Source organism: Littorina saxatilis, linkage group LG9 (genome assembly GCF_037325665.1).
Source record: "Littorina saxatilis isolate snail1 linkage group LG9, US_GU_Lsax_2.0, whole genome shotgun sequence".
Classification (NCBI taxonomy): Eukaryota; Metazoa; Mollusca; class Gastropoda; order Littorinimorpha; family Littorinidae; genus Littorina; species Littorina saxatilis.
In genome coordinates this window covers 5,569,646-5,594,623 of record NC_090253.1, presented here as the reverse complement: position 1 = coordinate 5,594,623, position 24,978 = coordinate 5,569,646, and the positions used below count along the sequence as shown (strand labels likewise).

Sequence of the window (24,978 nt, the reverse complement as noted above, 5' to 3'; positions counted from 1 at the left end):
GATCCTGAAAGGTTCCACTTTTTAACTCGATTTGAAATAAAAAAAAAATAATATTACAAGCCCGTTATCCAAGATATAGAATACAGACTTATAATTCTTACCAAGAAACATCTTAACTACTTTTCATTTTAACAAATTCCACAGAGCATTATCAACTCAACCCCACCCCCTGCCCTCCTCTCCTTATTTTTTGTTTCTTTCTTTCCTCTTTTTGAAAGCGGACAAACACTCAAGTCCTTAATGGCTCAAAACCGTAGGACTTTTAATATTAATTTTAACGTAAGTAGCTCTGCCCGATTTGATGTGTTTCGATGCAGAGCTTGTAATGAAGAGCGCGAGTCAGAGCAGAAAACTACCGCACGCGGTGTGACTGGGAGGTCATTTATAAAAGTGCATGCCATGAGCAAGGCAAATAGCTCGGCTGAGAATATGGAGATGTCTTTATTAAGAGTATATTTCCTTGAGATTTTGAGATCTGGGATCACAAAGGCGCAGCCAACGCTGCCGTCTGCAAATTTGGATCCGTCAGTAAAGACTTTTAAATGCTCCGAGAATTTGTAGTTTAGGGTTTCTTTTGTAACAGTAGCTAGGTAGACGGGGTTATCTTTTTTGGTAGTATTATCTTCACTGTCGTATATGATAGTAGGGGTTTCCTCAAGCCAAGGCGGGTAGGAGGGCGGGGGGACCCTGGCCAGCTCACTGACCTTCACCCCGCTATCGGCTAGAATGCGGTTTACTGTGTCGGATAAGGGTAGCGTTTTGGCCAAGAGTTGAGTGCTATGTTTGGTGTTGGCCTCATAATTTTGGTGCTGAGGAAAAAAGTCAGTCAGGACCTCGCAGGCAGAGTTCTCTACCGCGTGGGCTCTGACAGCATACTGAGCTGAACGGAGTTTTATCTCATCCACAAGGGGCAGCCACCCACACTCGCTGTAGACTCGACTCTTACTCGCTTGTTGGGAGAGTCCCAGAGCTATTTTGAGCGCCCTGCACTCTATAATAGCCAGTTTTTTCATGAGCGCCGGGCGCGTCGCGAAATAAGCTTCGCACCCGTAAAGGAGGCGGGAGCGAATTAATGCCCGCACTACCTCTGTGACACACTTACGTCCTCTGGCCCAGGATTGGGACGCCAGGTAGCGTATGATATAAAGATCCTTGTTGGCCTTATTGATCAGATGTTCGATATGACTGGTCCAGTTAAGTCGGGTATCGATGATAACGCCGAGGAACTTAACTTCTGAGCTCGGTTTGATAATATCACAACCTATCTTTATACTGCAGTTCCTGTACAGTTGTCTACGGGAGACAACAAGAAAGACTGTTTTATTTGAGGCTAGTTGGAAGCCGTTGGTGTACATATATTGACAGAGGTTGTCGATTTTAGTTTGGTAAGAAGATAAGTCAACAGTGTTGGTAACTCTGTTATGGCGTGGTCTATTAGTGTCTATTAAGGCGAGGTCGTCCGCATACAGAAGTACACTGGCACCGTCAACCTTAACAGAAGTAATGTCATAGAGCATGATGCTGAATAAGTTTGGCGCGATGATACTGCCCTGGGGAACCCCCATGTCCAGCGCATGGGTTTCGGACACCGAAGAGCCCACTCGGACAGACATCTTGCGATTGCTGATGAAGTTTTTGATGAATTGGTACATGTGGCCAGAGACACCGATTCTGCCGAGTTTTAGGAGTAGACGAGCATGCCAGACGCTGTCGTACGCAGATTTAATATCAAAGAAGGTTCCAAGAAGAGAATTATTACTATGTGCCAAGGTCTTTTTGATTTTTTCAGTGACGTGCACAATGTGGTCCGCACACGAACGACCTTGCCTAAAACCTGCCTGGCATGTAGGAATGATATTGTGTTTATTGAGGTGCCAACTCCAGCCTCTGGTTCACCACACGCTCAAAGATCTTGCTGAGGTGGGGGGTTAGTGATATGGGGCGGTAACTGCCAGGTAGATTGCCCGGTTTTCCGCTCTTCAATACTGCTACTACTTGTGAGTCTGACCACGCTGCGGGGATAGTATCCTTTAACCAGCATAGGTTGAAAAACTGAGTGAGCAACTTAACAAAGTTAGGTGGTAGATGTTTTATCGTGTGATATGATATTGGGTCTAAACCTGTGGATTTTTTTGGGTCTTTCACAGAAGAGATGGCGTTTTGGACTTCTTTTGCCTTAAACATGCAGTTTATAGGCAACTGGTTGTCATCTGGGGGGTATGTGAAACCCTTCTCCTGATCTAACCTATAATTGAGTCGTTCAGTATCTAGGGATTTTGATTGACTATTTTTGGCAAAGGTATCTGCTAATAGGTTTGCCTTTTCAGAGTCAGTTGTGGTCATTTTATCACCCGATAGTAGTGGCTTTTCTTTAGTTCTCTATCTACATTTAAATCTGCGGATTTTCTTCCAGATTTTGCCACAGTCTTTGTAATCTTTAGTTTCTTTGTGGACAAAGTTTTGTGAAGAAAACCCGAAACATGTTCAGACTGACCCCAAATTGTTTACAAAAGATGACAGGTGTACGCCCTTACTAGTATCGGTTGTAACAGTTCATGTGTATTTAAATCATCTTAGCTGAAAAAAATAGGGCAGTGTGTAAACAAAAGTGATTTGCTTAAGTGTCGACTTAGAATGTTCCTGGGTGTTTGGTCAAGCCTTCCTTCCAAAGGTGATGAAGCTGCAACTTGTTGTTATCAGTTGCAACGCAACTGTAAAAGCAAGGGACAATACTCGGTCACTTCAAGTATCTTTGTCAGTAGGTCGCTCCCCTTGCAGTATTATTTTCCTCAAGTTTGTATTGTAGCCACTCACTATGAGTTGAATTCATTGTCTGCTTCCTCTCGGGAAGACTTTCCCTTACAATCCGAATGAGTTGAGACGTCCAACATATTTTACTGATAATCTAGGCTTTCTTTTTATACTTTCTTTTTGGTTTGTTATTGACAACCAATGTGCTATATTTTCTCAGGACAAAGAACAAATGTTTATTTTGAATGTTTTATGTATGTTATTATTACGGACACAAACGCTCAGCAATGTAATTTCTCTTTTAGAGATTAATAAAGTTATTGTATTGTATTGTATTGTATTGACAGTGGCCCAGTACAGGGATCACTTTAACAGGAAATATCCGGTGATTGACTGATTACAGTTTAAAGATACATGTATTTGAACGGGTAATGTGTAAAAACACCAAGCATATGATTGTCAGCTGGTCTTACCTACTGGTTGACATGGAATTGCTGTTTTAATCTGCTCACTGAACGCTTATGGCTCAAGCATCTAGTTTGAGGTGACAGTCTCTAACACACACTTGAATTGGGCCCATTAATTAATGTCAGCGTTTTGATTGAGATTACCCTACTGTGAGTAGGGCTTGAAAAATAGTCTTAAGACTCATTCATATGTTCCTCTCCACGGAAATCTTTAGTAAAAGGCGAAAGATTTTCTCGTGAGCTGAAGAGAAACCAGAGTGAAGAAAACCCGAAACATGTTCACACTGACCCCAAATTGTTTACAAAAGATGACAGGTGTACGCCCTTACTAGTATCGGTTGTAACAGTTCATGTGTATTTAAATCATCTTAGCTGAAAAAAATAGGGCAGTGTGTAAACAAAAGTGATTTGCTTAAGTGTCGACTTAGAATGTTCCTGGGTGTTTGGTCAAGCCTTCCTTCCAAAGGTGATGAAGCTGCAACTTGTTGTTATCAGTTGCAACGCAACTGTAAAAGCAAGGGACAATACTCGGTCACTTCAAGTATCTTTGTCAGTAGGTCGCTCCCCTTGCAGTATTATTTTCCTCAAGTTTGTATTGTAGCCACTCACTATGAGTTGAATTCATTGTCTGCTTCCTCTCGGGAAGACTTTCCCTTACAATCCGAATGAGTTGAGACGTCCAACATATTTTACTGATAATCTAGGCTTTCTTTTTATACTTTCTTTTTGGTTTGTTATTGACAACCAATGTGCTATATTTTCTCAGGACAAAGAACAAATGTTTATTTTGAATGTTTTATGTATGTTATTATTACGGACACAAACGCTCAGCAATGTAATTTCTCTTTTAGAGATTAATAAAGTTATTGTATTGTATTGTATTGTATTGACAGTGGCCCAGTACAGGGATCACTTTAACAGGAAATATCCGGTGATTGACTGATTACAGTTTAAAGATACATGTATTTGAACGGGTAATGTGTAAAAACACCAAGCATATGATTGTCAGCTGGTCTTACCTACTGGTTGACATGGAATTGCTGTTTTAATCTGCTCACTGAACGCTTATGGCTCAAGCATCTAGTTTGAGGTGACAGTCTCTAACACACACTTGAATTGGGCCCATTAATTAATGTCAGTGTTTTGATTGAGATTACCCTACTGTGAGTAGGGCTTGAAAAATAGTCTTAAGACTCATTCATATGTTCCTCTCCACGGAAATCTTTAGTAAAAGGCGAAAGATTTTCTCGTGAGCTGAAGAGAAACCAGAGTGAAGAAAACCCGAAACATGTTCACACTGACCCCAAATTGTTTACAAAAGATGACAGGTGTACGCCCTTACTAGTATCGGTTGTAACAGTTCATGTGTATTTAAATCATCTTAGCTGAAAAAAATAGGGCAGTGTGTAAACAAAAGTGATTTGCTTAAGTGTCGACTTAGAATGTTCCTGGGTGTTTGGTCAAGCCTTCCTTCCAAAGGTGATGAAGCTGCAACTTGTTGTTATCAGTTGCAACGCAACTGTAAAAGCAAGGGACAATACTCGGTCACTTCAAGTATCTTTGTCAGTAGGTCGCTCCCCTTGCAGTATTATTTTCCTCAAGTTTGTATTGTAGCCACTCACTATCAGAGTTGAATTCATTGTCTGCTTCCTCTCGGGAAGACTTTCCCTTACAATCCGAATGAGTTGAGACGTCCAACATATTTTACTGATAATCTAGACTTTCTTTTTATACTTTCTTTTTGGTTTGTTATTGACAGTGGCCCAGTACAGGGATCACTTTAACAGGAAATATCCGGTGATTGACTGATTACAGTCTGAAGATACATGTATTTGAACGGGTAATGTGTAAAAACACCAAGCATATGATTGTCAGCTGGTCTTACCTACTGGTTGACATGGAATTGCTGTTTTAATCTGCTCACTGAACGCTTATGGCTCAAGCATCTAGTTTGAGGTGACAGTCTCTAACACACACTTGAATTGGGCCCATTAATTAATGTCAGTGTTTTGATTGAGATTACCCTACTGTGAGTAGGGCTTGAAAAATAGTCTTAAGACTCATTCATATGTTCCTCTCCACGGAAATCTTTAGTAAAAGGCGAAAGATTTTCTCGTGAGCTGAAGAGAAACCAGAGTGAAGAAAACCCGAAACATGTTCAGACTGACCCCAAATTGTTTACAAAAGATGACAGGTGTACGCCCTTACTAGTATCGGTTGTAACAGTTCATGTGTATTTAAATCATCTTAGCTGAAAAAAATAGGGCAGTGTGTAAACAAAAGTGATTTGCTTAAGTGTCGACTTAGAATGTTCCTGGGTGTTTGGTCAAGCCTTCCTTCCAAAGGTGATGAAGCTGCAACTTGTTGTTATCAGTTGCAACGCAACTGTAAAAGCAAGGGACAATACTCGGTCACTTCAAGTATCTTTGTCAGTAGGTCGCTCCCCTTGCACTATTATTTTCCTCAAGTTTGTATTGTAGCCACTCACAATCAGAGTTGAATTCATTGTCTGCTTCCTCTCGGGAAGACTTTCCCTTACAATCCGAATGAGTTGAGACGTCCAACATATTTTACTGATAATCTAGACTTTCATTTTATACTTTCTTTTAGGTTTGTTATTGACAGTGGCCCAGTACAGGGATCACTTTAACAGGAAATATCCGGTGATTGACTGATTACAGTCTGAAGATACATGTATTTGACCGGGTAATGTGTAAAAACACCAAGCATATGATTGTCAGCTGGTCTTACCTACTGGTTGACATGGAATTGCTGTTTTAATCTGCTCACTGAACGCTTATGGCTCAAGCATCTAGTTTGAGGTGACAGTCTCTAACACACACTTGAATTGGGCCCATTAATTAATGTCAGTGTTTTGATTGAGATTACCCTACTGTGAGTAGGGCTTGAAAAATAGTCTTAAGACTCATTCATATGTTCCTCTCCACGGAAATCTTTAGTAAAAGGCGAAAGATTTTCTCGTGAGCTGAAGAGAAACCAGAGTGAAGAAAACCCGAAACATGTTCAGACTGACCCCAAATTGTTTACAAAAGATGACAGGTGTACGCCCTTACTATATCGGTTGTAACAGTTCATGTGTATTTAAATCATCTTAGCTGAAAAAAATAGGGCAGTGTGTAAACAAAAGTGATTTGCTTAATTGTCGACTTAGAATGTTCCTGGGTGTTTGGTCAAGCCTTCCTTCCAAAGGTGATGAAGCTGCAACTTGTTATCAGTTGCAACGCAACTGTAAAGGCAAGGGACAATACTCGGTCACTTCAAGTATCTTTGTCAGTAGGTCGCTCCCCTTGCACTATTATTTTCCTCAAGTTTGTATTGTAGCCACTCACGATCAGAGTTGAATTCATTGTCTGCTTCCTCTCGGGAAGACTTTCCCTTACAATCCGAATGAGTTGAGACGTCCAACATATTTTACTGATAATCTAGACTTTCATTTTATACTTTCTTTTAGGTTTGTTATTGACAGTGGCCCAGTACAGGGATCACTTTAACAGGAAATATCCGGTGATTGACTGATTACAGTCTGAAGATACATGTATTTGACCGGGTAATGTGTAAAAACACCAAGCATATGATTGTCAGCTGGTCTTACCTACTGGTTGACATGGAATTGCTGTTTTAATCTGCTCACTGAACGCTTATGGCTCAAGCATCTAGTTTGAGGTGACAGTCTCTAACACACACTTGAATTGGGCCCATTAATTAATGTCAGTGTTTTGATTGAGATTACCCTACTGTGAGTAGGGCTTGAAAAATAGTCTTAAGACTCATTCATATGTTCCTCTCCACGGAAATCTTTAGTAAAAGGCGAAAGATTTTCTCGTGAGCTGAAGAGAAACCAGAGTGAAGAAAACCCGAAACATGTTCAGACTGACCCCAAATTGTTTACAAAAGATGACAGGTGTACGCCCTTACTAGTATCGGTTGTAACAGTTCATGTGTATTTAAATCATCTTAGCTGAAATAAATAGGGCAGTGTGTAAACAAAAGTGATTTGCTTAAGTGTCGACTTAGAATGTTCCTGGGTGTTTGGTCAAGCCTTCCTTCCAAAGGTGATGAAGCTGCAACTTGTTGTTATCAGTTGCAACGCAACTGTAAAAGCAAGGGACAATACTCGGTCACTTCAAGTATCTTTGTCAGTAGGTCGCTCCCCTTGCACTATTATTTTCCTCAAGTTTGTATTGTAGCCACTCACTATGAGTTGAATTCATTGTCTGCTTCCTCTCGGGAAGACTTTCCCTTACAATCCGAATGAGTTGAGACGTCCAACATATTTTACTGATAATCTAGGCTTTCTTTTTATACTTTCTTTTTGGTTTGTTATTGACAGTGGCCCAGTACAGGGATCACTTTAACAGGAAATATCCGGTGATTGACTGATTACAGTCTGAAGATACATGTATTTGAACGGGTAATGTGTAAAAACACCAAGCATATGATTGTCAGCTGGTCTTACCTACTGGTTGACATGGAATTGCTGTTTTAATCTGCTCACTGAACGCTTATGGCTCAAGCATCTAGTTTGAGGTGACAGTCTCTAACACACACTTGAATTGGGCCCATTAATTAATGTCAGTGTTTTGATTGAGATTACCCTACTGTGAGTAGGGCTTGAAAAATAGTCTTAAGACTCATTCATATGTTCCTCTCCACGGAAATCTTTAGTAAAAGGCGAAAGATTTTCTCGTGAGCTGAAGAGAAACCAGAGTGAAGAAAACCCGAAACATGTTCACACTGACCCCAAATTGTTTACAAAAGATGACAGGTGTACGCCCTTACTAGTATCGGTTGTAACAGTTCATGTGTATTTAAATCATCTTAGCTGAAAAAATAGGGCAGTGTGTAAACAAAAGTGATTTGCTTAATTGTCGACTTAGAATGTTCCTGGGTGTTTGGTCAAGCCTTCCTTCCAAAGGTGATGAAGCTGCAACGTGTTGTTATCAGTTGCAACGCAACTGTAAAACAAGGGACAATACTCGGTCACTTCAAGTATCTTTGTCAGTAGGTCGCTCCCCTTGCAGTATTATTTTCCTCAAGTTTGTATTGTAGCCACTCACTATCAGAGTTGAATTCATTGTCTGCTTCCTCTCGGGAAGACTTTCCCTTACAATCCGAATGAGTTGAGACGTCCAACATATTTTACTGATAATCTAGACTTTCTTTTTATACTTTCTTTTTGGTTTGTTATTGACAGTGGCCCAGTACAGGGATCACTTTAACAGGAAATATCCGGTGATTGACTGATTACAGTCTGAAGATACATGTATTTGAACGGGTAATGTGTAAAAACACCAAGCATATGATTGTCAGCTGGTCTTACCTACTGGTTGACATGGAATTGCTGTTTTAATCTGCTCACTGAACGCTTATGGCTCAAGCATCTAGTTTGAGGTGACAGTCTCTAACACACACCTGAATTGGGCCCATTAATTAATGTCAGTGTTTTGATTGAGATTACCCTACTGTGAGTAGGGCTTGAAAAATAGTCTTAAGACTCATTCATATGTTCCTCTCCACGGAAATCTTTAGTAAAAGGCGAAAGATTTTCTCGTGAGCTGAAGAGAAACCAGAGTGAAGAAAACCCGAAACATGTTCACACTGACCCCAAATTGTTTACAAAAGATGACAGGTGTACGCCCTTACTATATCGGTTGTAACAGTTCATGTGTATTTAAATCATCTTAGCTGAAAAAAATAGGGCAGTGTGTAAACAAAAGTGATTTGCTTAAGTGTCGACTTAGAATGTTCCTGGGTGTTTGGTCAAGCCTTCCTTCCAAAGGTGATGAAGCTGCAACTTGTTGTTATCAGTTGCAACGCAACTGTAAAAGCAAGGGACAATACTCGGTCACTTCAAGTATCTTTGTCAGTAGGTCGCTCCCCTTGCACTATTATTTTCCTCAAGTTTGTATTGTAGCCACTCACTATCAGAGTTGAATTCATTGTCTGCTTCCTCTCGGGAAGACTTTCCCTTACAATCCGAATGAGTTGAGACGTCCAACATATTTTACTGATAATCTAGACTTTCTTTTTATACTTTCTTTTTGGTTTGTTATTGACAGTGGCCCAGTACAGGGATCACTTTAACAGGAAATATCCGGTGATTGACTGATTACAGGCTGAAGATACATGTATTTGACCGGGTAATGTGTAAAAACACCAAGCATATGATTGTCAGCTGGTCTTACCTACTGGTTGACATGGAATTGCTGTTTTAATCTGCTCACTGAACGCTTATGGCTCAAGCATCTAGTTTGAGGTGACAGTCTCTAACACACACTTGAATTGGGCCCATTAATTAATGTCAGTGTTTTGATTGAGATTACCCTACTGTGAGTAGGGCTTGAAAAATAGTCTTAAGACTCATTCATATGTTCCTCTCCACGGAAATCTTTAGTAAAAGGCGAAAGATTTTCTCGTGAGCTGAAGAGAAACCAGAGTGAAGAAAACCCGAAACATGTTCAGACTGACCCCAAATTGTTTACAAAAGATGACAGGTGTACGCCCTTACTAGTATCGGTTGTAACAGTTCATGTGTATTTAAATCATCTTAGCTGAAAAAAATAGGGCAGTGTGTAAACAAAAGTGATTTGCTTAAGTGTCGACTTAGAATGTTCCTGGGTGTTTGGTCAAGCCTTCCTTCCAAAGGTGATGAAGCTGCAACTTGTTGTTATCAGTTGCAACGCAACGGTAAAAGCAAGGGACAATACTCGGTCACTTCAAGTATCTTTGTCAGTAGGTCGCTCCCCTTGCACTATTATTTCCCTCAAGTTTGTATTGTAGCCACTCACAATCAGAGTTGAATTCATTGTCTGCTTCCTCTCGGGAAGACTTTCCCTTACAATCCGAATGAGTTGAGACGTCCAAATTATTTTACTGATAATCTAGACTTTCATTTTATACTTTCTTTTTGGTTTGTTATTGACAGTGGCCCAGTACAGGGATCACTTTAACAGGAAATATCCGGTGATTGACTGATTACAGGCTGAAGATACATGTATTTGACCGGGTAATGTGTAAAAACACCAAGCATATGATTGTCAGCTGGTCTTACCTACTGGTTGACATGGAATTGCTGTTTTAATCTGCTCACTGAACGCTTATGGCTCAAGCATCTAGTTTGAGGTGACAGTCTCTAACACACACTTGAATTGGGCCCATTAAGTAATGTCAGTGTTTTGATTGAGATTACCCTACTGTGAGTAGGGCTTGAAAAATAGTCTTAAGACTCATTCATATGTTCCTCTCCACGGAAATCTTTAGTAAAAGGCGAAAGATTTTCTCGTGAGCTGAAGAGAAACCAGAGTGAAGAAAACCCGAAACATGTTCACACTGACCCCAAATTGTTTACAAAAGATGACAGGTGTACGCCCTTACTATATCGGTTGTAACAGTTCATGTGTATTTAAATCATCTTAGCTGAAAAAAATAGGGCAGTGTGTAAACAAAAGTGATTTGCTTAAGTGTCGACTTAGAATGTTCCTGGGTGTTTGGTCAAGCCTTCCTTCCAAAGGTGATGAAGCTGCAACTTGTTGTTATCAGTTGCAACGCAACTGTAAAAGCAAGGGACAATACTCGGTCACTTCAAGTATCTTTGTCAGTAGGTCGCTCCCCTTGCACTATTATTTTCCTCAAGTTTGTATTGTAGCCACTCACTATCAGAGTTGAATTCATTGTCTGCTTCCTCTCGGGAAGACTTTCCCTTACAATCCGAATGAGTTGAGACGTCCAACATATTTTACTGATAATCTAGACTTTCTTTTTATACTTTCTTTTTGGTTTGTTATTGACAGTGGCCCAGTACAGGGATCACTTTAACAGGAAATATCCGGTGATTGACTGATTACAGTCTGAAGATACATGTATTTGACCGGGTAATGTGTAAAAACACCAAGCATATGATTGTCAGCTGGTCTTACCTACTGGTTGACATGGAATTGCTGTTTTAATCTGCTCACTGAACGCTTATGGCTCAAGCATCTAGTTTGAGGTGACAGTCTCTAACACACACTTGAATTGGGCCCATTAATTAATGTCAGTGTTTTGATTGAGATTACCCTACTGTGAGTAGGGCTTGAAAAATAGTCTTAAGACTCATTCATATGTTCCTCTCCACGGAAATCTTTAGTAAAAGGCGAAAGATTTTCTCGTGAGCTGAAGAGAAACCAGAGTGAAGAAAACCCGAAACATGTTCAGACTGACCCCAAATTGTTTACAAAAGATGACAGGTGTACGCCCTTACTATATCGGTTGTAACAGTTCATGTGTATTTAAATCATCTTAGCTGAAAAAAATAGGGCAGTGTGTAAACAAAAGTGATTTGCTTAATTGTCGACTTAGAATGTTCCTGGGTGTTTGGTCAAGCCTTCCTTCTAAAGGTGATGAAGCTGCAACTTGTTGTTATCAGTTGCAACGCAACTGTAAAAGCAAGGGACAATACTCGGTCACTTCAAGTATCTTTGTCAGTAGGTCGCTCCCCTTGCACTATTATTTTCCTCAAGTTTGTATTGTAGCCACTCACAATCAGAGTTGAATTCATTGTCTGCTTCCTCTCGGGAAGACTTTCCCTTACAATCCGAATGAGTTGAGACGTCCAACATATTTTACTGATAATCTAGACTTTCATTTTATACTTTCTTTTTGGTTTGTTATTGACAGTGGCCCAGTACAGGGATCACTTTAACAGGAAATATCCGGTGATTGACTGATTACAGTCTGAAGATACATGTATTTGAACGGGTAATGTGTAAAAACACCAAGCATATGATTGTCAGCTGGTCTTACCTACTGGTTGACATGGAATTGCTGTTTTAATCTGCTCACTGAACGCTTATGGCTCAAGCATCTAGTTTGAGGTGACAGTCTCTAACACACACCTGAATTGGGCCCATTAATTAATGTCAGTGTTTTGATTGAGATTACCCTACTGTGAGTAGGGCTTGAAAAATAGTCTTAAGACTCATTCATATGTTCCTCTCCACGGAAATCTTTAGTAAAAGGCGAAAGATTTTCTCGTGAGCTGAAGAGAAACCAGAGTGAAGAAAACCCGAAACATGTTCAGACTGACCCCAAATTGTTTACAAAAGATGACAGGTGTACGCCCTTACCATATGGGTTGTAACAGTTCATGTGTATTTAAACCATATTAGCTGAAAAAAATAGGGCAGTGTGTAAACAAAAGTGATTTGCTTAAGTGTCGACTTAGAATGTTCCTGGGTGTTTGGTCAAGCCTTCCTTCCAAAGGTGATGAAGCTGCAACTTGTTGTTATCAGTTGCAACGCAACTGTAAAAGCAAGGGACAATACTCGGTCACTTCAAGTATCTTTGTCAGTAGGTCGCTCCCCTTGCACTATTATTTTCCTCAAGTTTGTATTGTAGCCACTCACTACCAGAGTTGAATTCATTGTCTGCTTCCTCTCGGGAAGACTTTCCCTTACAATCCGAATCAGTTGAGACGTCCAACATATTTTACTGATAATCTAGACTTTCTTTTTATACTTTCTTTTTGGTTTGTTATTGACAGTGGCCCAGTACAGGGATCACTTTAACAGGAAACATCCGGTGATTGACTGATTACAGTCTGAAGATACATGTATTTGACCGGGTAATGTGTAAAAACACCAAGCAATATATGATTGTCAGCTGGTCTTACCTACTGGTTGACATGGAATTGCTGTTTTAATCTGCTCACTGAACGCTTATGGCTCAAGCATCTAGTTTGAGGTGACAGTCTCTAACACACACTTGAATTGGGCCCATTAAGGTGTAAGCACGTTGAGCGTTTGAGGCGTGAGAGCGAAACAAAGCGAAGCAAACCTAGACGCAAATAACGCAGTAGAAAAGCAGGCTATGTAAGGCAGACCGCTCACCCGGCACAACACCGCACAAACACAAGGCACAAGAAACGTAGAGATGTGAGCGATGTGAGAGCGAGGTGACAATGATGCCGCAGAGTACATTGATGTTGTCCAGCGGTGAAGGCCCAGTGCAATTTGTAGGGCACTGCACTCCGTTGCTTGCAGGCTGGCCAGCCTTGAAGCACTGGCTGAGGAAAAAACATTCCTGTCCACAGGTGAGCCGCGATCTGATCAGAGAGTTAACGATGTCAACTAACATCTTCCGACCACAGGCCCACGGCTCAGAGGACAATAATTTGATTATGTTAAATGTTTTTTTTCTTTCTTTGGTATTCAGGTTAATAATGTGTTTCCGCCATGTTAATAGACGATCCACCGTTACACCCAAAAACTTAACCTGATGGCTGGGTTTAATTTGATTTCCGTTAACTAGGATAGAACATTATTTTGTCAATGATAAATTTCTGTCTACTGGCTACAAAGAAAACTGTTTTATCGGGTGCCAGAGTAAACTCATTATCATGCATATAGCGACTGAGCTGGTCCACCTTCTGTTGGTATTCGGCCATATCAACATGGTTTTTGACGTTTGTCATTTTGGTCATCGGTTTTTTATTATCAAGAAGGGCAAGATCGTCAGCATACAGCAGTAAGGATGCCCCTCCTACGTCCACCTTGTCTATATCATGTAACATGATGCTGAAGAGGGTTGGTGCAATAATGGTACCCTGGGGTACCCCCATGTCCAGTTTGTGAGACGCAGAGATGGCAGAGCCGACTTTAACATGCAAGGTTCTATTTGTAATGAAATCTTTTATAAAATGATAAATGTTCCCAGACAATCCAATATTTGATCATTTATGTAGCAGTCTGGCGTGCCATACACTATCGTAGGCACCCTTCACATCAAAGAAGGTGCCCAGTAGTGCCTGCTTTTTATAGGAGAGAGTCTTTCAAACTGACCCAAAATTGTTACAAAACATGGAAGGACAAGTTAAGGGGCTTTCTGTCCGTCAGGTCTAAATTGCCTATATTGGACATGACTTGGTTTATACGATAGTTTAAAAAAAATTAAATAAATAAAAGAATTCGGGAGCTGGTTAAAAACGGGAGGATGACGGGAGTGGGGGTGATAAGATATTTTAAAGAGATCTGTTAAGATTGGATAAAATCGAGTACTTTGTATCACCTTAGTATAAGTGGGGTCCACATACGTAATCTGGGGGTATGGGACGATAAAATCGAGTGTTTATTTCATCTAAATGATTTTTAAAAGTTATACTTGGTCACTTCAAGTATGTTTGTCGGTAGGTCGCTCCCCTTGCACTATTTGACCGGGTAATGTACACTTGCAATAGCATTTAATAGCTCTCATCAACTTATGAACGGATACCTACTGTTTTGTGACAACAACAAAAGTGTCCGCCCCAAAACCAGACACCTGTCTCATGGCCCTCAGCGCTCTCGCGGGGAGCAGAGACCTGTCGTATGAGGAAATCCTCACAATTAAAAAATCACTGTAAGTCCCTTGTAATCTGTTATTATTCTCTTTATTTATATAGCGCCTTAGGCCAAAAAAAAAAAAAGGTCTGTTTACGGTAACCCGACCGACCCTAGTTTTTTCGCGCGACCCTAGACTTTTTTTTGGCATTTGGGGGGGGAAAAAAATGTTGGTTTTTTTGGCAAAATAACGATATGGGATTTTTGGGAAAAAAATATAAAAATAAAAAAAATCCCGACCTACCGACCCTATTTTTTTGGCCTATGTTACCGTAAACAGACCTCTTTTTTTTGGCCTTATCCGAAGTTCAAAGCGCTTTGACTCCCTAAATTGAGGGCAAAATAAAATAAGGCCAGCATAAATACATGATCGTCATGTGTCAACGGTTTTAACTTAAACAAAGGGGGCACGCGGCTCGCAGGGAGCGAAGGGCATTGCCCCACCCAGCGGGCGTGTGTGTGCGTGTGTGTGAGAGTGTGTGGGTGGTTTTTTGTTTTTGTTTTTTTTCCTCCTGAGTTTTCTGATGCTCATCCTATTGTTGATGGCACTCGGGTAACAGGGAGCGAAGGGCAGTGCCCCACCTAGTGATCGAGCGCCACAACCCAGCCTTTTCCCTTAATATATATAGGTTTTAAACTCCTGCTTCCGGATTATACAAAACACATTAAAACATGATTACATGAACGAGAGGATAGCTGTTTTCTCTCAGCTTTACTACCCTATAGAAGATCAGTATTACGTGTTTGCGCATATTCTTTATATTTTTTCTCACAATGTTGTCACTTTTAAACCTTCAGGTGATCCTGAGTTTTATCATTTTTTAACGAAACTATAATTGAATTAAAGTCCATGTTTTGAATGGTCCTTCCCCTAGGAAGTCAACGTATATAAAGAAAATAATAAGGACCTTAACATCTATATCTTATTGCCCCCCCCCCCCCCCCCCCTCCCGTACTCATGGAGAGTGGGTCCGGGTCCTATCACGGTCGGGCTTGCTTGATCTTGCCCTTTTCTTTTTATATTTAGTCAAGTTTTGACTAAATATTTTAACATCGAGGGGGAATCGAAACGAGGGTCGTGGTGTATGTGTGTGTGTGTGTCTGTGTGTCTGTGTGTGTGTGTGTAGAGCGATTCAGACTAAACTACTGGACCGATCTTTATGAAATTTGACATGAGAGTTCCTGGGTATGAAATCCCCGAACGTTTTTTTCATTTTTTTGATAAATGTCTTTGATGACGTCATATCCGGCTTTTCGTGAAAGTTGAGGCGGCACTGTCACGCCCTCATTTTTCAACCAAATTGGTTCAAATTTTGGTCAAGTAATCTTCGACGAAGCCCGGGGTTTGGTATTGCATTTCAGCTTGGTGGCTTAAAAATTAATTAATGACTTTGGTCATTAAAAATCTGAAAATTGTAAAAAAAAATAAAAATTTATAAAACGATTCAAATTTACGTTTATCTTATTCTCCATCATTTGCTGATTCCAAAAACATATAAATATGTTATATTTGGATTAAAAACAAGCTCTGAAAATTAAATATATAAAAATTATTATCAAAATTAAATTGTCCAAATCAATTTAAAAACACTTTCATCTTATTCCTTGTCGGTTCCTGATTCCAAAAACATATAGATATGATATGTTTGGATTAAAAACACGCTCAGAAAGTTAAAACAAAGAGAGGTACAGAAAAGCGTGCTATCCTTCTTAGCGCAACTACTACCCCGCTCTTCTTGTCAATTTCACTGCCTTTGCCATGAGCGGTGGACTGACGATGCTACGAGTATACGGTCTTGCTGAAAAATGGCAGCTACTTGACTAAATATTGTATTTTCGCCTTACGCGACTTGTTTTTTAATATCATATTACCCCAGTCCTGTCCTTAAGAGGCCAACAATCTATGCCTGTAGGACGTTAATATATCTTGTAAGTAAGTTCGTTTGAATGGCTATTTAGCTTGCGTAAACCACACACCGGTTTTTGTGGTTTATCTAACCCCTGAGCCATTGTGGACCCGTGTAATCCACTTTCCTTTTTTGCACAATTTAGTCGTCAGTTTGTGATTTTAATGCGACTCGCTGTATCTGCAATAGCACGTTATTGTGAACCTCTGAATCTAAAATGCAACAAACGACTGCGAGTCACACGAACTTATCGGCGGCGGTTGGCTTCAAAGAAGCAAGCGCTATGCATGGCATTCGTCTGCTTGGGCAAACACGACCTTGCGTGAACTGCTTCCGGGCTCCCTTTTTACATTTAGTCAAGTTTTGACTAAATGTTTTAACATAGAAGGGGAATCGATACGAGGGTGGTGGTGTATGTGTGTGTGTGTATGTGTGTGTGTGTGTGTGTATGTGGGTGTGTGTGTGTGTGTGTATGTGGGTGTGTGTGTGTTTTTGTGTGTGTATGTGTGTGTGTATGTGTGTGTGTGTATGTATATGTACACATCGATTCCAAGAAAACTGCTGAACCGATCTTCGTGAAATTTCACATGAGAGTTCCTGAGTTTGGTATCCCCAGACGATTTTTCATTTTTGTAATAAATATCTCTGATGACGTCATATCCGGCATTTTGTGAAAGTTGAGGCCGCACTGTCACGCCTTCATTTTTCAATCCAATTGATTGAAATTTTGGTCAAGCAATCTTTCGACGAAGTCCGGACTATGGGATTGATTTTCAGCTCGGCAGCGTAAAAATTATTTAATTACTTAGCTCATTAAATTTGTCATAGTATTTCTCAATTTCTCCTGAATCGAAAAATATATGCATATGATATGTTTACTCTAAAAATGTGCTCAGAATTACAGAAAATAGGTTAAAGTACTGCGTTCGCACGCTACGCGGAGACAAGCGTGACCCGTCTGGGTCGTTTGGTGTGGTTAGTCGAGACTATCTTAAAATAGTCTCGTAGTCTTGGCGTGACTTTTGGTGATGATTGGTGTTAACGTTATTAATTTGTTAATTTGATGCTGACAGCTTGTCTAAATGTTTTTATATTGCTTCACGCAACTTGTTTCAAACTTTCAAAACTTCGAATTGTACTGATCTTGTCTTGGTGAAAACAGAATTATTTTTTTAGTTAAGAATGTTTGTGTAACAAGCTGTCAATTTACTCTTTAGATTTTAAAAAGTTACTGCGCTATAAAAAGTATTGTGTGGGACACACCGCTATATTTTAGCATTTAACCAGTTCTTTGTAAATGCTGTCTATATTTTTTTAATTTGGGACACTTCAGTTTTACAAGTGACCTTAATTTTACTTTCTATGCTCAGGGTAACGTCCTGCCTGAATTCCCTTCCTCTTTGTCGAACATAATTGGTGTCAAGATGGTGGACTGTCACGCTTTTTCCTCTCTCTTTTGCCTTCCTCTTAGCGGGAAAAACCATTGTAATTTATTAGATGCGTCGTGTTCGACAATCCCAATTGTTGGTGCTTGTTTTCCCCGTTAGTGAACTGCTATTTTCAGCCTGTGGGAGTGCGTAAAATTGCCCTAATATGAATGTTATTTTTGGTCATATTTAAAATGAAATGTCTTTTTTTTTCTCAAACTTGATGATTTGTTTCAGTCACATATCGTTTCCGATTTTTTCATGTAAAATATTTTCAACGCGTTAAGACATTTCCAGTCATATAATGAAATGTTATGATATTTTATACAAGTATTATTGGTTTAAACACAAATTGAATCCATTTTGATATCGTGGCATATACAATGTCAATATCTGGCATTGAGAAGAGAAGAGAAGATATGAATTGACAGCACGTTTCGCCCCAACCCCCCGCGGGTTAGGGGGAGTCCCATATTGGTTGGGACGAGAAAGAATTTACCCGATGCTACCCAGCATGTCGTAAGAGGCGACTAACGTTCTGTTTCTCCTTTTACCCTTGTTAAGTGTTTCTTGTATAGAATATAGTCAATTTTTGTAAAGATTTTAGTCAAGCAGTATGTAAGAAATGTTAAGTCCTTTGTACTGGAAACTTGCATTCTCCCAGTAAGGTCATATATTGTACTACGTTGCAAGCCCCTGGAGCAATTTTTGATTAGTGCTTTTGTGAACAAGAAACAATTAACAAGTGGCTCTATCCCATCCCCCCCCTTTCCCCTATCCCATCTCCCCCCTTTCCCCGTCGCGATATAACCTTGAATGGTTGAAAACGACGTTAAACACCAATTAAAGAAAGTTTCACCCCGCAATCTGGATGACGATCTAACAGCGAACGACAAGAAGCTATGAAAACTTTAATGTCAATTTTCATGTTAAATATACACTGAACGTGCGTTTTTATTTTTCAGCACAATGTTCTAGTTTAGTATTAATAAAGCTATCCCCTCTTACAAAAATCTTCCTCTTTCCCAAAGTTTCAGGAGAAAAAAAGTTAAAACGTTTAAACAAATAGTAACAACAGCAACATAAAATTAAAACACGTCAAATCAAATCAAATCAAATTTCATTTTACGAGGGTTGTGGCATAAGCATTTTAAACGAGCCCTCGCCCAGAGAGGGACCAATCTAATCACATATGTACACGGACATTCACATTATATAAGAGAGAAAAAAAGAAGAAAACACAAATCATCTATATGTACACAACAATTAATATGGCTTTACACGAATACTAAGCGTTATATAATGTACAGTTATCAACATCTACTGAACATACTTGCATGCGCAAATGTTTTATCAGAACTTCTATTCGAGTTTTTATCTATGGAAAAACTGATGCTGTGAACAAATATGAAAAAATAAGTCTAAAACGAAGTCATCTATCACTGTGACTTTTACCAATTTGACAATAAATACAATGAAAGGTGTTTTTGAACGTACTGAAACTAATTAGGTATCTAACAAATTCTGGGAGAGAATTCCACAGGATAGTGAAAAGACAAATGATAATTTATGAGGACGATTTATATAACTAACAAATAAAAAACATAACCATAACGTGTGTGTGTGTGCGTGTGTGTGCCCGTACATATATGGGGCCCTTTCTCTACCGTTGCAATTAAAAAACGCCACCCAGTCCGAAAAAAAGTCGGTTACTCATACTATTGTACTGCCGGACGTATTACATTTAAGCCATTCCCGTTACTATTTCAGATATGAAACTAGCACCTCTCCCTCATAGCGAACCCCATGCTGGGATTTTCCCTATAGCTTAGTCGGCCACTTGACTAATAACTTGACCACGTGTACGACGGCTTATTGTGTCAAAATCAAATAATTAAAATTGTAACGTAAAATTAAAAATGGTCATGAGAAATTACAATTATTATTGAAAATTACCATTTTCTTCGTGTGTCATGTTCAGTGCGGGAACTAGCAATCCGTCAGGTAACGAGCCAGAAATGACAGTTTGAATGTTCATGTGAAAATGTTAAATATCAGGTGATGATGTTTAAATCTGTTTTGGCGTCATCATACTTCGTGTGTGAATGAGCATGCCCACGACAGCCACAGAAAACCTCGAATACGCTTCTTCTTTTTCTTGTCGTTCGCTGCTTTATTTTGCGTTTTTGCGTGGATCTGTGGTTGGTTAAGGCCCAGATCCTCCGACTTCAGCCCCTAGGTTTCTTTCAGGGTTACTCCGCCCTTAGTTCCTGGCTCAAAAACCTAACCCTGGGAACACATGGGGGATTTCTTACCGGGGGTCCCACCCCAGGGCTAGAGCTTTCAATGCGGCTCTTACTCGCATGGTGTTACCGTCATCGGACACGTAGGGCATTTATAGGGTAGTCAGTGCCATCTGCCAACCCACCCCGTCCTGGTAGAGACACCGCTAGTTGGTCCGGGACTGCTTATTCTATATTCGCAGCTGGCCCCCATATCTGGGGACCCGCCGGGTTGAGGATAGTCGCCCCCCTACTGAATTGGAAGTAGTCTGTTCCCGGGAATGCGCTTCTTGATTCAAACGTTTTCGGGTCGATTGTTCTTTACTCAGATGCTAAGGAATTATTGTAGGTGTGTGCTATTGTAGAAAACCGTGGGGTTAAACTATCTGCCTGGTGATTTCCTCGATAAGGACTCATTTCTATTGACACATATTTGAGAAAGTGTGAGAGCGATGTTTGACCAGAGTCGATTCAAAGTGCGTCTGCTAGTCGACCGGCGGAGACACAGACTCGATTTTGTCATTATCTCGAATCAAACATTTTCGGATTGATTGTCATTTACTCAGATGCTAAAGAACCATTTTCTGAGCTCGCTATATTGTGCAGAACCGTGTGGTGTATCTGTATGCTTGGTAACTGGCTTGATAAGGCCTTCTATCTACAGATATATGTCTGCTTGATAAGGCTTGATAAGGCTTGATAAGGCCTTCTATCTACAGATATTTGTGAAAGTGACTTGTCGGCCAGCATTGTCGCTGTGAATAACATAGACAACGGGATAATTAAAATGTTCACGTGAGAAACATATTGTTGCTGGTAAGCCGTCATAGTTTTTTCCCAAGCCGGAAAGTTGCGTGCAGCGGTAATAACAGGAAGGTTAATAAGGCGTGTGACCCAAATAGGTACTAGTTCCGGGGACAGAAAACCCAAGTTAGCATAGCTTGTGCCCCATACACACAACGGATTTACGTCAACCAACATTGACAAACTTGCGTCTCTGTGTCTGCCCCGACAGCAGTCTGACCTCGCACAGCGTAATTAACTGCCGCGTGCTTAAACTCGGGAAAAAGACGCGCAACGATTACCGCGGCCATCTACCCTCTGTTTTGTCTGGGCAAAAAGCGTCTGCTGCAAAGGGACGTCGTTGTAAAAGCGAGGAGGAGGAGGAGGAGGAGGTAGAAGAAGACGAAGAAAAATAAAAGAGAAGGAAGAAGAAACAACGACAATACAAAAACAAACTTAGAAGCAAACTAAGTTCCCGTTTTGTTCCGTCTCCGCAGCAGCAGTTCGATGATACGAACAGAACGGTCTCTACCGGCGTTGCGTTTGAAGACTAGTGGGAACCTGGCCAAGACAACTAGAGGGAAAGACAGGTCCGAGAACTCTTTTGTTCCACAACGCCGGCACTTTCAGGGACAAAGCAGTGTGATGCGAGACGGTACCTCCACGTGTAGAAAAATGAACAGACGTCGGCCGAGAAACAAGGTGTCCCACAGAGGCATGGCCGCCGTGGAAGAGCTGACAGTCGCACTCCGCCGAAGCGGACTCTCTGGCGGCCGTCTGGTTAGAGTCCGAGATGGGTCAAGCCACACGTTTTTCGTGGCTGTCCGAAACAGTGACGACAGTACGTCGAGCAGCTCAGAGGAGTGTGAGGAACACGTGCTCGATGTGCACCCAGAAAAAGAAGAACCGGAGAAAACACAGGTCGTCGATGTGACTGTCAGGGTTCCGGAGAAAGGGCTTCTTCCTGCCTCTTTTAGGACCGGGCTCCCCCTTACATTCGAGCCTAGGACCGGGCTCCCCCTTACATTCGAGCCTAGGACCGGGCTCCCCCTTACATTCGAGCCCACTTTTTCGGGGCAAAACATCCCCAAACCTACCACACAGGAAACAACGTTCCCAGCAGACACACGTACTATGCCCAGAGAGACGACATTTGTGAGCATCATAGGGGAACAAGCCGCCACAGTCGAGGATATCCGCAAGACTGTAGAACCTGAGACACGGTGTCACGGAAGATCACGTAGACCTAACTCGGACCCAGTCTTCAATCTTCGGGCCGCGGACAGTCCGACCAACAACAAATTCTTGTACGTCTGCCAGGAACCTGCCGGTGCCTTCCGCCTGAAGATGGGTTACGTCGACCCTAGGGAGGAGGGAGTGGGTCTGTTTCGTCGTCAGGAACAAATGCGCGAATCTGACATGAAGATGGTGTACGCCTTCACCAACCTGAAGAGCGGCTTGACGATGGGAGTGCACTCCGGTGCGAGTGGTGCCGTGGTAACACTGATGGTAAGTGTGGCTGTTCGGTGTGCACTTTTTGTCTCAAAACACACAATGACTACATTAGACAAACAAAATAAAGGAAAGAATGAGAAATCGTACAGGGTAACAATTAAAAACAAGTCGCGTGAAGCGATATCAAAACACCCACCCCTCTCTCCCGTCTGTGTGTACCCCCCCCCCCCCTATCTCTTTATGTCTCGTGAAATGCTGAGTGCCTCAAGGTACAGTGCTCGGGCCTCTGTTGTTTTGTTTGTATATTAATGATTTGCCAGTTCGCATATCAGAAAGAAGCGTCAGAAGTGATTTTTGTGCTGATGACTCTTCTCTCCATTTAAGTGGAAAATCGGTTCAAGAAATCGAATCTTTCCTTCAAACTGCCTTAAACAATGTGAATAACTGGTGTAGTGCCAATGCTATGATCATACATCCAATGACAGCAAAAATTATGGTCATTTGTTAACCCGTGATTTGTAACCCCCCCCCCCCAAAAAAAAAAAAAAAAAAAAACACATTTTACAAATTACGTCGAACCTAAAGCCGCGATTTGTAAAAATGTAAAAATATCGCATTCCACAAAGTAGTACATGCCTTTTATTATTATTAATAGTTGTTGTTTAGAGCCTCTGTGGTGGGGGGTGGTTTGGGCCCGATAGATTAAAATATTACGATTTTTAGCATAACAAAGAAAACAAACCCGAATTTCCCAGCGATGGGACAATAAAGTGATAAAAAAAATCAATTTAAAAAATCGAATAGATCCCTTGACTTTGGGGTAGCGCGACTCTGTTACTGCTAGCTTTCCACTGTGAGGAAGGGACCCGAATTTCCCAGCGATGGGACAATAAAGTAATAAAAAGAAAAAGAAAAAAATCTAATGGATCCCTTGACTTTGGGGTAGCGCGACTCTGTTGCTGCTAGCTTTCCACTGGGAGAAAGCGACCCGAATTTCCCAGCGATGGGACAATTAAGTAATGAAAAAACCCAAAATCTAATAGATCCCTTGACTTTGGGGTAGCGCGACTCTGTTGCTGTTAGCTTTCCACTGGGAGGAAGCAACCCGAATTTCCCAGCGATCGGACAATAAAGTAATGAAACAAATAAAAAATCGAACAGATCCTTTGACTTTGGGGTAGCGCGACTCTGTTGCTGCTAGCTTTCCACTGGGAGGAAGCGACAAGAATTTCCCAGCAATGGGACAATAAAGTAATGAAAAACAAAAAAAATATCAGAGATCCTTTGACTTTGGAGATGACAAGAAAATATCGGGCGCATTTACGTGATTTGTAAAACATTTTAACAAATCACGGGTTAACATCATTGCGACACGACAAAAACACCAGCTCACTCCGCTAACGTTAAAATTCTCTCGTGGTGCCACACCAGGTGAACAAGCCCAGGAATACCGAGTAAAGTGTTGGGGCTAATTATTGACCGTGAACTCAAATGGCAGGCACTTACAGTTCATTAATTTGTAACAAAGTATCCCGGAATGTGGTTTTAATTTTGAAGCCCTTTCGCTGCCAATCAAAACTTGCGTATGTGCATTCCTGACTGCCAGGGAATATTGGAGTTCGGGGTGTAATAATTCACAAAAAATTCTAGCTCCAAACTGGTAGGTAAGTAAAACCTATGTTATTTTTAAGGGTAATTGAACCAAGAATCTGTTTTTAGTGTCTAATCATGGAAATAATAACTAGTTTGGCTTATAATGATGTTTAAATATGAACTTTTGAAAAATCAGTCCGGCGCATCTTCCGGTGCCTGTGGATCAAACACAGGTGGCTGTTTTGCTTGCTCCAAGAAAGGATTATAATCACTATCATCTACCTGTTTCCAACGAATCGTCCGAAAGATCTCCCCCTTCCCCTGTCAGTATCCATAATCATTTGCACCGCCTGTAGCGTCAGTCCGGCTTTGTTTTTCCCTACTAGGGCCCGGTCGACTGTCACGCGTTAGCCATTTTGACGAGTCGAGATTTCTCTCCCCTACCCTGTCGCCAAGGCCGAAAATAGCCTTCAGACGCAAAAGCGCGTCACCATTTATGTTTATTCGTGAGAATGAGGTATCCTACCAAGCCATTGGCTGCTATTTGTGTGTCAGCAGTGACATAGCATTTCTGGAAAATCCCGGAACGGAGAAGACGGGTAAACCCGTCCTAAGGCGCTGCGGCTGCACAAGCGCATGACGGGTATACCCGTCCTAAGGCAGGCAAGTGGTAAAAAGCAATTCGCTGACAGGAAAACATTCGAAATCATTTAATCATATTGCAGCAGTACATTCCCTGCCACTATTTCTACTTTGTATGCCGAACCGCGTCTGTGGGTTTTGCACTTTGGCATCGTGAGTTGACAGTTTCCCCCATTTCAGCAAATCTTTCATTATATTTAGTCAAGTTTTGACTAAATATTTTAACATCGAGGGGGAATCGAAACGAGGGTCGTGGTGTATGTGCGTGCGTGTGCGCGTGTGTGTGCGTGTGTGTG

The 24,978-nt window shown here is 41.1% G+C and overlaps 1 protein-coding gene and 11 non-coding genes across 12 annotated transcripts in view; 1 reads left to right on the top strand and 11 right to left on the bottom strand.

Moving 5' to 3' along the window:
- Positions 1-3,360: 3,360 nt before the first annotated feature.
- Positions 3,361-3,479, bottom strand: LOC138977684 (U5 spliceosomal RNA). Its single transcript, XR_011459464.1, has one exon. It is a non-coding gene; the product is annotated as a U5 spliceosomal RNA (small nuclear RNA).
- An 894-nt stretch (positions 3,480-4,373) lies between these two features.
- LOC138977683 (U5 spliceosomal RNA) lies at positions 4,374-4,492 on the bottom strand. Its single transcript, XR_011459463.1, has one exon. It is a non-coding gene; the product is annotated as a U5 spliceosomal RNA (small nuclear RNA).
- A 747-nt stretch (positions 4,493-5,239) lies between these two features.
- On the bottom strand, positions 5,240-5,358 carry LOC138977682 (U5 spliceosomal RNA). Its single transcript, XR_011459462.1, has one exon. It is a non-coding gene; the product is annotated as a U5 spliceosomal RNA (small nuclear RNA).
- A 747-nt stretch (positions 5,359-6,105) lies between these two features.
- Positions 6,106-6,224, bottom strand: LOC138977679 (U5 spliceosomal RNA). The gene has a single exon (XR_011459460.1). It is a non-coding gene; the product is annotated as a U5 spliceosomal RNA (small nuclear RNA).
- A 743-nt stretch (positions 6,225-6,967) lies between these two features.
- On the bottom strand, positions 6,968-7,086 carry LOC138977678 (U5 spliceosomal RNA). The gene has a single exon (XR_011459459.1). It is a non-coding gene; the product is annotated as a U5 spliceosomal RNA (small nuclear RNA).
- Positions 7,087-7,831: 745 nt separating this feature from the next.
- On the bottom strand, positions 7,832-7,950 carry LOC138977677 (U5 spliceosomal RNA). The gene has a single exon (XR_011459458.1). It is a non-coding gene; the product is annotated as a U5 spliceosomal RNA (small nuclear RNA).
- Positions 7,951-8,695: 745 nt separating this feature from the next.
- On the bottom strand, positions 8,696-8,814 carry LOC138977676 (U5 spliceosomal RNA). Its single transcript, XR_011459457.1, has one exon. It is a non-coding gene; the product is annotated as a U5 spliceosomal RNA (small nuclear RNA).
- A 746-nt stretch (positions 8,815-9,560) lies between these two features.
- Positions 9,561-9,679, bottom strand: LOC138977675 (U5 spliceosomal RNA). Its single transcript, XR_011459456.1, has one exon. It is a non-coding gene; the product is annotated as a U5 spliceosomal RNA (small nuclear RNA).
- Positions 9,680-10,426: 747 nt separating this feature from the next.
- On the bottom strand, positions 10,427-10,545 carry LOC138977674 (U5 spliceosomal RNA). Its single transcript, XR_011459455.1, has one exon. It is a non-coding gene; the product is annotated as a U5 spliceosomal RNA (small nuclear RNA).
- A 746-nt stretch (positions 10,546-11,291) lies between these two features.
- Positions 11,292-11,410, bottom strand: LOC138977673 (U5 spliceosomal RNA). Its single transcript, XR_011459454.1, has one exon. It is a non-coding gene; the product is annotated as a U5 spliceosomal RNA (small nuclear RNA).
- Positions 11,411-12,156: 746 nt separating this feature from the next.
- LOC138977672 (U5 spliceosomal RNA) lies at positions 12,157-12,275 on the bottom strand. The gene has a single exon (XR_011459453.1). It is a non-coding gene; the product is annotated as a U5 spliceosomal RNA (small nuclear RNA).
- An 8,870-nt stretch (positions 12,276-21,145) lies between these two features.
- LOC138975138 (uncharacterized) overlaps positions 21,146-24,978 on the top strand; it is a 7,936-nt gene continuing 4,103 nt past the window's right edge. Inside the window, exon 1 of the mRNA XM_070347797.1 lies at positions 21,146-22,501. Coding sequence (XP_070203898.1) covers positions 21,500-22,501 — 1,002 coding nt within the window. The 5' untranslated portion in view covers positions 21,146-21,499. The remainder of the gene's footprint in view (positions 22,502-24,978) is intronic.